General features: G+C 35.4%; 1 protein-coding gene across 1 annotated transcript in view; it reads left to right on the top strand.

Moving 5' to 3' along the window:
• The first annotated feature begins 1535 nt into the window (after positions 1–1535).
• LOC135169517 (latrophilin-like protein LAT-2) overlaps positions 1536–13420 on the top strand; it is a 28396-nt gene continuing 16511 nt past the window's right edge. The window contains exons 1-2 of the mRNA XM_064134586.1: positions 1536–2023; positions 5876–6118. Of these exons, the coding sequence (XP_063990656.1) occupies positions 5943–6118 (176 nt within the window). The 5' untranslated portion in view covers positions 1536–2023; positions 5876–5942. The remainder of the gene's footprint in view (positions 2024–5875; positions 6119–13420) is intronic.

A 13420-nucleotide genomic window follows, 5' to 3' on the forward strand; every position in this document is an offset into this window, starting at 1 on the left:
TGATTTTAACTTCTGATCAATTTTTAATGAGTATGTTGAGACCCAAAAAATAGTGGAATTTTTCTCGTCTCCTTTTTTTAAATTCTGCTCTGCTGTTGATTAAAAGCAAATGTAGTAAAGGTAGTAAATGTGTTTCTGATCTCTTTTAGATTTGAAAATGTTCATCAAAGACCAGTGAATGATAAAAATTCTCATAACCTGGTTCACCGCGTAACTACTGAATTATTGTGATAACACAGTAATTCATTAATTCATTTCGACGGACTAAAAAAACCTCATGTACCAGTGCTGAAACTTTAATCATGTTGCAAGTATTTTTTGTTGCATTTACTGCAAAAAAAAAATCGGATTTCACAGTAAAAATTTCAATGCCGAAACGTGATTTTTTTTTCACTGCGTATTCACAGTAGAATAGAATTATAAAAAAGTAGATGCTTCACAATCGTCGAGAGACATTGTTACGTGGTGAAAAGAAGATAATTTCTAGGTGTATCCCAATAAACCGATTTCATATTATCGAGTGAAAAAATTGGATGGAAATTGTGTGAGACATCGTTATTGGACTCCAACTCCAGCAGACAAACGATGCGCATTTTTTTTTGTTGTTTGGGTATTAGAGAGTTGGTAGTGAGCTAAAAGTGGGAGGATTATTCCTCCAGTTCGCAAGAGATAACAATCGCAATTTGAGATGGCGGTTGAGGGTATGCAAAATTCCAGGGACACTCCATGTTTACATAGGTAACAGTGCTTAAACTGCTCTGATCCGCTTGAATCACAAGGTATGTAGACTGCAATAACTGGGAGCTAAAAACTAGAGTTAATATTTTCTTTGTCATATACTATTTTTCGCTCTACGCTGCTGAGTGGATTATTATCAGGCGAGAGATAATAATTCTTTTACGTCACTTTGTGGATTATGGAATTCTCTCTTGCAACGGCAATGAGAAATTGTGTAGTATAATTTTTTTAAGTTATCATCGAACATAGAGGGTAATTTCACGAAAATAAACGACCCAACATTATTCAAACAAATTATGCATCAGTTAACCAGACAAATCAAAGATTAATTTAAAACTCTCGATGATACATTAGTTTGAATATCACTAGAAATCATGTAATTAGAGGTCCTTTGCGGTACAGTGCACACCATTATCCACTAGATTACCACAATGGAATTACCGACAGAGACAATTTCATCCCATTGACTTTAAACTTGTGTAATACATAGATTGTATTACATAGTATTTTGCCATATAATTGAAGGGCTATTTGTGTTCCGTGACGAAATTTAAGCTCCAAATTGAGAGGAAAACTTTCACGTCACTCTCTACCGAACATCTAAAGAATGGGAGAAGCTACGAAAATGGGAAAACTTGTCGGTCATACATTTGGTTGTTTCTCATCCCTTTTTTTTTTTACCAACATCCTCCAGCCCACCTCGTAATTTTACATGAGTGTTATCTCTCCGCAGACTTATCTCGGATGAGTATTCGCGTATCTCAGAGGCCCTCTCATCTTCATTTCCTTGCGTTTCTACCCTTCTTCTCCATCATCATCATCATTTGGCTTTTTCATTCTAGAGTCATGACATATATATGATCGTGGGTACACCAAGGGGTGCTTCAACATTCACACGCGGAGCGTGTTGACGACCATGCGCGCAGATCAGTTTACAAAAGCATGGTCGGCAGTCAACTCCAGTTGCGCTCCGTCTACTGACGAGTCGTCATCGTCGGAGATTAATCGGTGTAATATTATAATTTTTTCCCCCAAAAGACATATCGTCAATTGAAATAATAAATCATCAAAGAAAAATTCACTTTTCTTTAATTTTTCTAAAGTATAAAGATCACTAAATATTGAATTTATCATTATCGAGCTTCTTACTGTTGATGAAAATATTTTGACCGTTATCTTGATCGAAAAAAAAATGGAAAATATCGTAAATTGCCGGGAAACTAGTGGCCTACTGACATTAATGACGTTGTAAAAAGGAGTGAAAATTTTCTTCACATATTCTACGGTAAGTTTATCATGATCTTCCATACGATCGTAAATTTGAGTACTGTGTCAGGTAGTGTAAGGGTAGGAAATGCAAGGTTGCTGGTGTGACCAACACAGTGAAAAAATTTTTTATCTATATAAACAAACTGTAAATCTGCACTGCGATCACGTTTTTGTACTACTGTCAACAACTCGACTTCGTTATTCGATATCTCGGGGGACGCATTTTCCAACTCCAACGGAAATAGCCTAGAACGCTTCGTGACTCCGGAAACTGCAGTTGCCCCCCTTTGACCAGATTTATTTTACAAAAATAAGCGAAAAAAAAGAGCACGTAAAATTCTTTTTTTTTGTTTTTGTTATTCAACTTTGGAAATAGCTCGTGAATCGCGAGGGGCCGTGGAATCAGTGAAACTTTTTCAATTTGACATAATGTGAATTCTCCGAATTCAGATACTTGTTACGTAGCACAAGAAAATATTGCACAAACTTTTCTGGTTTAGACGCATGAAATGGCAAAAGAAAGAAATTAGACAGTAAAATTTCATTATACAGTTGGATGATTCATTTTGTCGAAGCTATGAAGTTTAATTAACCCATTAAAAGAGTAGCATTATCATAGGATAATTCCAGCTCTCTTCAGCCACATAAAAATCCAATGCTATTCTTTAAAAACTATCTAGTTCCTCAAAATTAATTATCTACGTAGGAAATGTCATCCTCTCAACCACCAAATATACCTTCTGAATTCCCTGACGGCAAATTCACAGAAATTATAAAACACAGCTGTCAAAAGGTTGTGATTTACGAGAGATTTATCCATCTCTGATATTCTCATTCACGTTCTGCATATGGTATAAACGACAGTATACCAGTGCCTTTCACTGACAATGCCTCAAAAGTACGAGATGCAAATGCTCCTATTTTACTCGGAGACCGAGTAATTTTCCCCGAAATGACTCCTCTCCGAGACGGAGAGAATATTTCACGCTCATCTTTTCTATATCAACACGTCGTGTGCGAATGTACGTATTTCCCTCGACATCGTCATAATGCCAGTTGCAGAGCTAATAAGATCCGGTCCCGAGGGAACCGTGAACGGAACCTGGAAAACCCTAACAATGTAATAATCTTCATTGATCCCATTTAATTGAATACTGCATTATGAAAGTTGTACTTCACAGACGTTGTTCATTTTACCTCATTCGGGGCTAATTCCAGAAATTATATAATTTTCCGGCTATTCGGTAATTTCAGCATTCCCTAAGGTTGATGAATAATTTCAACTATATGTAGATTATAATTATATATCTTTCACTAGGGAGAACAAAACTTTTTAGAAATACATCTTAATTGTTTTTTGGTATTGACAAGAATGCAATGTCTTGAATCAGATAAAATTAAATCATTAACATTTTTAAACTCTCAATTTGAAAATTTCCTGTTACGAAAACTGATTGAATTGCTTCGAGCATTCTTCTTCTTTACACGAACCAGTTGTCCCCATTTTTCGGACAAGTATAAAATTGCTCGAGATAACATTTCTTATCCTTAGTGAGAGCTATTGTGGACTTGGTAGTTTTCAAGACTTGAATTTTGTGGTACCAGAACGGATGTATTTTTCACGAAAGTTTGATCCTCTCAGTGTTAACGTAAAATATGATTGACTCGATCAAGACTAAGCTGAGATTATCTATCAATAAAATGTCACTACCATACCCCGATGAAACTTTCTAGGTCTTTCAACAAATTCAGAACTTAATCGGTACACAAATTTCCGTTAATTAACAAACAGCCCTGGGGTATAAATGTCACTCTGTATGAGCAGCGCACAATGATGAGATTTTCAATTATGTTAACTACTAGATACGCATTTATGATTTTTGTTATTAAGGATATCCAAGTGCTTAACTGATTTCATTTCATTTCAAAGATCTTTCTACTTGTGTACCCTAACTTTGATCCTCGATTTGTCAATTAGCTAATCGTTAGTATATTCTGTAAATTTGATAAAAAATTAAAAAAACGTTACCCCAATAAACAGTAAAAACTAAGAATAGGTTAAAAAAATTATCCAATACGTATTAAACGATTTTTTTTACAATTCTTCGATGGCCTAGTCTACACCAAACTGTAAAAGATACTTGGAAAACCTTAAAATCCTAAAGTGGGTCTCGTAAAATAACCTATTACCAAACACTCGTTAATGTGCAGTGCCTACAAGCTCTCAAGGAAAAATCATACTTAAAGTAAACTTTTTAAGACTCCAAAAGCGATGTTCAGATATAGCCAATATATTTACCAATTTCCCCTTCAACTTTTACCACTGCACTACCTTCGATGTGGGATTGCAACAGTTCTAGGAAATATTCACAAAGCCGAAAGGCCATCAATACCGAGTCAACCAATGGTAAATATTCTTGTTTGGATCGGTACCAAGAACATGAAACACTGACACAAATATTCCCTGTTCAGGATTCACTCGTTTTACAAATGATTCTCCTACAAAATAGTCTATATATTTCACTAAAGATCCGAATTCGTGAAATAGTATATATCCATGTACGTCAGAGGATGACTGAGGGGGTATTCACTGTACTCCAGTTCAATGTTTCGAAGAATAAATCAATAAAAAAGTGAGGGAGGAATAAATTTAACGGAGTAAGAATAGTATTTCTGAATGCAAGTGCAAGTGCATCTGGCATTACCTCACTTTTTTTTTCTTTCATGAAATTGCCCTTCAGCAGTTGGAAGTAAATAGGAGAACTTGAATAAATATGTATCTTGACATATTCTCACTCACTAATTTGTATACGAAGGATGAAATGCTGTCATACGAGAGAAGTGAATGTAGTTTCACTGATGATTCCAACTTGATTAACAATTTAATGTTAAATTTGAGTGGTTACTACTCCATCATTGAATACCCCCTGGAATATTTTTGAATGAGATTTAATGAAAGAAATATTGGCGCTCATATCATTCATTGGTTTAAAGGAAAAATGACAAAGAATCTCTCGGCATACACCAGAGACCGAAGCAGAGACTGCGGAATAAATAATATGCACTATCGAGGAAAATTCAATTTTCTCAACTTCATTTTCATGAGGACCACGTTTAATATAGCCAATATATTTCCTCCAAACCCCTTCACATACCAAACCACGATAAATAATTTACGAAAAATATGTTGTCCCCCCCAGAAACTCTTAATTGTTGAAAAACCCATTAATTCAGTTACCATAATTGGTGAAACTTACTTTTCTCCGAAATGACCTGTTTACAACGCATAAATCTCAATAGAATTCCAACTCGTATGGATCGATGTCAAGGACGAGTTTTTTGGTGTTCACTCGGTGAAAATGATACACATGGACATGAAAATTTCTCTCGAAATAAGAATGAAAATGAAAATTCTATATATTTTTCCATGTCGCTTATTAATTATGCATCCGACCCAAGAGAATTCCTAGCAACACTTGGAGATCTATTTCCATATATGCGCTCGAGTATAAATTCCAGGCATTTTCTCATTTCATTGAACAAGTTGAGAAAGTTGAATACGAAAAAATGCAGTGAATATCATCTCGATGCCTCTCCAGAGTAGAAAAATCATGAAAAACGTTCTCTACATCCAGAAAAAAAATTCATTTCACTCAAATAAACGCAAATAAAGTTATTTTCTCAATTAAATAAAACTGTGAGTGAGAATCCATAAATTGTTCGTTCAATATTATTTTTTTTTTCTGGATGTACTAATTACGAATGGAATCAGAAAAATGGTTAGTTTCTGTGAGTACATCTGAGTGAAAGAAGCGAGCTATGATAGTGAGTGGTACGAAATTGAAAGACCCCTTTCATTGTCTTTCAGATGCAGTAATGCCTGAGAAATAAACCCTCGAGCAACAAGAGAAGCCTGCCAACACTGAGACAACACTATGGATACCCTATACACCGGTGCAATTCATGGTTTTAACAGGCATGCCGTTGGGACAAATGGCATTTCATCGGGTATCGCTGGTGCACTTGATCAAGACGGTGTCCTCAGTCTCATTGTTGTTCTCGGTGGTAGCCTATCGTTAGTTGCCCTGGTATTTGCATTCATTACGTACAGGTAAGTTGAACTAATTGCTTCATTATGACTAACATTTGTTAATTATTATTGCGTCAGGCCAGTGAGAAGTATACTTCTTCCATGACGTAACAGAAACTTAAAATAATTACATACTCCATGAAATAAAAAGCTACAACCAACACTGAAAACCAGTTTCCTTTCAACTTTATAATCCACAATTATCCCCAATCAATTAAGAAATGGTATATTTTTTTTTCATTAAAAAAATTAATCCTCTCTTCTCATTTTGTGAAGTATAAATTCCCCCACTGTCCCTTCATTATTATTCCATTTAATCTCGGAAGAATAACCGACGTGTTAATAACGCAGGGATTAATTTAATATGAAATTCAATATAGCGTATGGGTATGCAACAAATATTGTCTCGTTTAATCTGTAAACATTGGCCCAACAATATTATTAACGATTCCAGTTTAATCAGTGGTGTGCCATTACACCACGAGAACAATCACAATAAAACGGAGATAAAAGGAGATAATTAATGAATGAATATATCAAGTCAACTCATGCGAAATATGGAACAATTAGCAACACTACAACAATAACATTTGGAGACAATTTATACTTCTACGTTTAAGCACATGATTTTACTGGTTATTTTTTAGTACGATATAGAGATACAAGGGGGTCAAGTCATATTTGTTGGTTGAATTGTATCAGTGGTTTTCGGATGTTGGATAGTGTGTAGATATAGACATAGATAGGTTTGCGGTATATCTTTGCACTTCGAGTTTTGGACTATCGATTACTACTTGGTGATAAAATGAATTATTGCCGTGAATGCAGCGATGATAGTTTCTGTGTATGGTTTGGGGATTCGGGACGTGAGAGGGTTACGGAGGGGAGGTACGATAGACAGTCCAGGTCAAGGGTTTCCGTCGTAATTAAGCAAATCATTAAGGAAATACTTGACTGTCTAGGATAATTGGATTTGAGAAGTTGCGGTGAAGACGAGTAAATAAAGTCAGAAATACGAGAATTGAGAGTGAAAACTACAAGTGGAAAATTCAATCTGAATAATTTTTGGAGAAAACTTCCCTATTTTTTCTACAACTCCAAATTATATTGGTTCGATTTGTAAATTAAGTTGGACTTGACGAAGTGATTAAAAGAAATGATTATGTGCCACATGTAATCGATATATGGTTAAACACGATCTAATGTTTTTAATTAATATCAGGGAATTTCTAGAAAAAAAAAAATTGAAAATATTCGTAAATATAAATGGAAATTGGTCGAATAGTTATTGCAACAAAAAGCAGAAAAACGGGTACGAAATTGAGACACATTTTCTGATTCTCCAATCGTAGAACAATCGACCACTATTTCCAAGCGAATGAGAATCAATCGTTGACTCAATTGATACGCAATACGTCGAACAAAATAAAAAATAATTTAAACCGTAGAACCTATCTGAGAGTAAAGATTTTGAATGTTTAGCGATCAAGTGCAATGTGTCTACGGATTATGGCTTCCCATTACCTTGAACCATTCATTGTCTGCACGTTGAAGGGTTTAACGACGGTTCCACGCGGCATAGCATACTAAGGCGTGTACTTGAGAAGTTTCTGGGTAGCATACAAGGAGTATAACAGTACGTATAGTCAGACAGAAACGAAATCGTTGAATTGTGAGAAACTATGGTGGGAAGAAATGAGTTTTCACCGCTCAAGACCTCTTTCGAATCGTGTTAATTATCTACGATAGTATCCAGAAAGGCCCCGGGGGATATTTCCAATGTGAAAGCATTTGTTGTAGAGCTCCAATATACCTACCAAACTTTCAACTTGGTTTGCTCGTAATTTTTCACTCGTTTCTCCTTCTCTCTCTCTCTCTCTCTCTCTCTCTCTCTCTCTCTCTCTCTCTCTCTCTCTCTCGTATTTCTCGGTTCAAAGTTTAATGGGATTATAAGGAGAGATAAAAGATGGCAAATGTAGACAGACAGGAATAGAAAATCTCGATGAAATATTCGTCATCATGAAGTGGAATACAACATGTTTAATATTATTGTGCAATTTCATAATTTCCAAATGGCCAAGTCATGAATTTTAATATCGTTATGTTTTAATGAAATAACGGCATTTTATTTTCATTCTGAGAAGCATGAGCATCTCAGAATTCTCTATGAAACTCATCTATCTGAATTTTCCGAGGAAAATTCATATTACTCGGGCGAAAGAAAATATTTATATCAATAAGTCTAATTGCTGCAAGTATTACTCGTTTTGGGATGTATTGCTCTCGGATATTTCAACAGTTATTTTATTTCATTGTCATTCATCAAATTATACGATACCTCCACTCAAATAAAATCGATTAAACTGTCAAATGGTGAACCCCCAAAGACTTGAGAATTAATTTTGTGCGGCACGCGCAGATTAAGATACCAAAATGCCGACGAAGATGCCTTCGATACTTTCGAATTGTTCTGATCCTACGAGACGTAGTTATGCACGTAAACCCTGGATACGTTCTCTCTCTCTCTCAATTTATTTTCACCGTATCCGCACTCTTATTCCGAGCCATAGAATTCCACGTATATCTGTTCCAAAAGAAAGTAACAGAATGCACACGAATTTTGTGAGAATGAACGACTGTTACAAATTGCAAGGCTTTTTCCTTCGAAATCTAGCAATAATTCCCAGTGTTTCTTCAGAAATTCTGAAATACCCTTTTTTTAAATAAAAATAAAATACCCTTGTTTTATTGATAAGCGTCGAGATGATTTGGAGCATTCGATGAACTAATTTGTAGCCTGAACTAATTGCAAAGTTATAAAATTAGAAGAGTTCAATTCAGACTATTTATAGCCAAAAATAAAATCGAGTTTCATTTATGCATTTCTCAATAAACAATTATTCTTTTCTTCGCTGCTACATGTTCCACGATAGGGTAGTTTTCCCTCTGGAAATACTCGAATCTTCGATGAAAAGTAAAATAACATTACAAAGCAACGAATCGTCTGTAGTGCAATTCTTATGAATATTGTTATATCGTAACAAAATCTCAATTTCGAAGTAATCCTCTGATCAAAGGCCCTCATTTCAATGCTAGAAGTTTTCCGATTCATATTCTAAACAGCAATTCCAATACATGGAAAAGTTGCTTTTATAGAGGACAAACTGGAAACCTTACTCAGAATATCCTATTTCCAAAAATATTCACCAGTTGAGCCACTTGATATGATATTTCGTGCTCTCTGAAAAGTGGATTTCATTCCGTCAAATGGACAGATCGTTTCGTGTGATAAAACCAACCGCCCACATATATTTCGTATTCCTCATAAATTTATGTATTTGAAAATTTATTTTTCATGGCTGTTTATCTAATACATGACCATCAATTGAGATTAAGAATTATTAATGAATAATCCGTGAACACAATTCATACGAGTGCAAATGAAAAATATGGCCAGACATTGAAATTAAATTCTGTATTCGTTAGCTTTCCTTCGACATGTCATTTATTATTTGCCTGAACTCTGGGAAAAATAAATTCTTCATTGTTTTAAATTTGATTTCACGCTGAATTACTCTCTCTCTTTCTCTCTGATATTGTGCAATCATTTCCTGAACTTTCGGTTTTTACTTGTTCATGTTTTTCTTTCTTTCATTGACATGGAATGGAATACTTGAGGGGAAGAATCTTATCCACGTAGCAGTCAAGAAGTTGGCTCGGAAATAAAAAATTCTCAGCAACGATCGAGATCACCCGGAAATTGTTCGGAAATGGAGAGAAACCGTCAATTTTTTTTTCTCCTTCTTTCAACTCTAGAAATATTTCTGCGGTCTTTTGTATTATTCAGTCTCAACTTTCCTGGAGAATCTGGTAAAATTCTTAGTTGGCAACTGCATAAGAATTTTACTGTTCCCGTTGTTTCAAAAGTAAAATTCTCCCTTTCACGAAGTTTTCATTTATAAATGTAAAACCTGTTGGAGTCGGGAAAAATTTCTTTTTGCTGAGTTGGAGACTTTTAACAAAGGGGTCAGTAGTTTCACTGGAATAAATCTATTAGTGTAATTGAGAGTTGAGTTGACTAAAAATTTAGTAATGCATTTCTTTGATAAAGACATACCCGGATAAATTAACCGACTACACATTCAAATCTCAATCAATCATTCTACTCTTATTCCACAGATGGAGAAAGAAAAATGAATGAAAAAATTTCAATTGAAATTCTCGATTGCCGTCCCATCATCTCCACTGTTTGAATTCCCTCCCCCCCCCCTTTCACCCTTTATTCAGAATTTTTCATTTCAATTCCATCGGCAAAACGTTCAATATCATGTCATCAATATTGTCCTGCTATTTATCCAAGCAAAAAACCATTACCGGAGTACAACGGGTGTGGTTCCAGTGTCGTATGTCAATTACAAATGACGTCTGAGGCCTCCAGCCAATAGGGAATCAATCGACTATAATTCTGTACTTGCTATCATTCCATTGTAGATAATACCCCACCACCTCATCCTCTCCCTCTCTCTCTCTCTCTTTGCATGCTATGCGGCTTTCCCCAGTGTCACTATTCGTCCCATTATCCCCAGTTACAGGAGCCTTCGACAATTCAACGTCACGTTTAATAATTCCGCGGTTGAAAATATATCCCCGGGTCAACTGGTTGCTTCCACTTCTATCGAAAATCCCGTCACGCGATCAGTTTCCATGAAGCCCGTGAGCTCCAACTGGCTCGTTGACACCTCTGACGTGCGGAAAAAAAAATCCTTCATTCAACATTTATTCTACTTTCCACTGTAGAGGTGGAAAATAAATGTGAAATAATGAAAGATTGTTGTGGTATAACATAGGAAGTGAGCGGGGGAGAAAGATTTCAGTCGATATGAGTGGAAATTAAATATCAGAACGTCATTTATTGTAACAGTCAAAGAATTTATATTTTTCCTATTTGAAATTTTAGGAAAATTAAGTGACAGTTGCACTTGAATTTTCTATAATGTCAATTTAAATTCAGTTGAAGATCGAAATCATTTATAGAGTCTCTCATTAACGTTGGAAAATCAGGATAATTGAATTTTTCAAATGACATTATTATTGATATTTGAATGACCTCTAGACTTTCCAAGTTCACATCATTTGATGGATTATAAAAAATGTGAAGCTTTTTACTTGAAATTTCAGATTTAATTTTTTAAGGGTATATATGATATTCAGTCTGATAAGACTCAAATGATTCTGTCCCTTTATCGGGAAAATTCTTCTATTCTCTCCTAAAATCTAGATTAATGCTCCCCCAACTTATCCACACCTCAATTTATTTTTCCTCTTTTTTTATTTATTACTATCATTTCAATGGTTCGCCCATCAACTTGAGGTATGTACCACTCTTGCTCAACTTACCATTTTACCCCCTACCCTAGACCAAGCGGTTTCCCCCCCCCCCCCGAACTATCGGTCTTCCACCCTCTATCTTCTGCTGACATTTGAAATGGTTCTTTCTATATACCGTCTAGATATAAAACGTAAGAGAACATGAAAAAGCCCCGGGGATCGATCGAATAATACTCGACCATTTGAGAGGAGCCCGCGGTGATCCACAAGCGAATTGAAAAGGCAAAAAGTAAACGGAGAAAGAGTAAGAATAGTTGAAAAAATTATAATAACATAATGTGAAGTCACCGGTATATGAGAAGAAAAAAAAAACAGAAGCATATAGCCTAATACATATGTGAAGATTTGGTATTCAGAGAGTAGTTGGTGAAATACCCGGTAAATATGCATTCCCCGGGCATGAATCCGGGAAATGTATTTTTTACGTATTTTCTTCTGCTACACTTCCACTTGCTAAATACCGAGTCGAGTCAGCAGGACGTTCCAAATTATTTTCCGTAATAAAAAGATAAATTGCTCGTGAACAACTCAGTTGTATTTTTTAAAATACTTTTCACGTTTCGTAAAGAGGTTGATGATGGTATTAAATGGAACTGAAATTAAATGAAGAACATGCAGATGTCTTCCACAAGCTACGAAAAATGCTGGCTTGCACACTCGAGAGAGAGGATATTTTTTCGCCGACGTTTGTGCAACGAGGTCGTCATGGATCACAAAATTTTAATAATATAGAAGAAAAGGGTGATATACTTATCCCATATAAAAACAATATTCTCGATTGAAATATTTTTCATGTTATCTTTTTGCAAGTAATCGTGAAATTATCCCACTCAATATATTCTCATTCCACCCTGCAGCCAATCGCATATTTTCCCAATATAGGCCAATTTAACTAATAATCACATTAAACCTATCACTTACATTTATCCCATAATCTCGTTACCGCACTTTCCCCACATATCACGAAAAAAAAGAGGGAAAGAAAAAAAGGGATTAATTAATATCCCCTATCACTTGCGTTCTACCCATAATTAACCAACTCTATCAACTACAGCTATTTGCCAATACCACTGGTAGCCCGACTTTGCAATCGGCCTATCAATAGTAATTGCCGTTCTACGTGAACAATTTTTTTTTTTGTGAATGCCCCTATTCCCTTTCATAGCGATAGCCTTCAGCTGCCGTGTGAATAATAAAAATTCCATAATAGCTATCACTTATGCGTTATCGAATCAAACGATATCGCATACGTATACGCCTATATATTGTAGCTGGATTTTAACTCAACTCCAACTACTCGAGCTACAGTACACTACTACGTCTCGTTGAGTAAATGGTCGTGCTTTAACTTCGTTCGCGTGTTACTCACGAGTTAATGTAATTTTAATGGGAGACTTCTAGTGCACACTACAGACCCACTACCTTGATCATCATCAGCTTCAGGGATATATCCCCGTGCATCACGTTTCGATGCAAAACATAGTTATATACTGACCTATAGTTTTTGAATAATGAAAAATATCACGAGCTATGAATGTTCCAACGATTTTGATTCATCTGACTTTGATCCCATAGAATTGATGGAGTGATGGCATGATTTTTCGTTTATCGCCCTTTTTTGGGGGGGTAAATAAATTGTTCTTCCTTGGTATTCATTGGATTCAAGACCTGTCATTGTGGATGAATTATCTCGACGTATTTTAATTATGAAGTAATGATAATTGCAAACATATTGATGAGATGAAAAAAAAAAAATTCGATATGAATTATAGACCGACTTTTCAATGAAAAACTCAAATAGTATATTCGTATTCCATCCATAGATTCTCAGCGAATGTAAATGACAGATGAATTCCTGTGACATTCGATATAAGATGCACTCCCTCCCGCGCCATATTTTATTCTCTTTTTCGCCAATTTCCCGGTGGACTAAAG

The sequence above is a fragment of the Diachasmimorpha longicaudata genome, chromosome 1, assembly GCF_034640455.1.
Source record: "Diachasmimorpha longicaudata isolate KC_UGA_2023 chromosome 1, iyDiaLong2, whole genome shotgun sequence".
Classification (NCBI taxonomy): domain Eukaryota; kingdom Metazoa; phylum Arthropoda; class Insecta; order Hymenoptera; family Braconidae; genus Diachasmimorpha; species Diachasmimorpha longicaudata.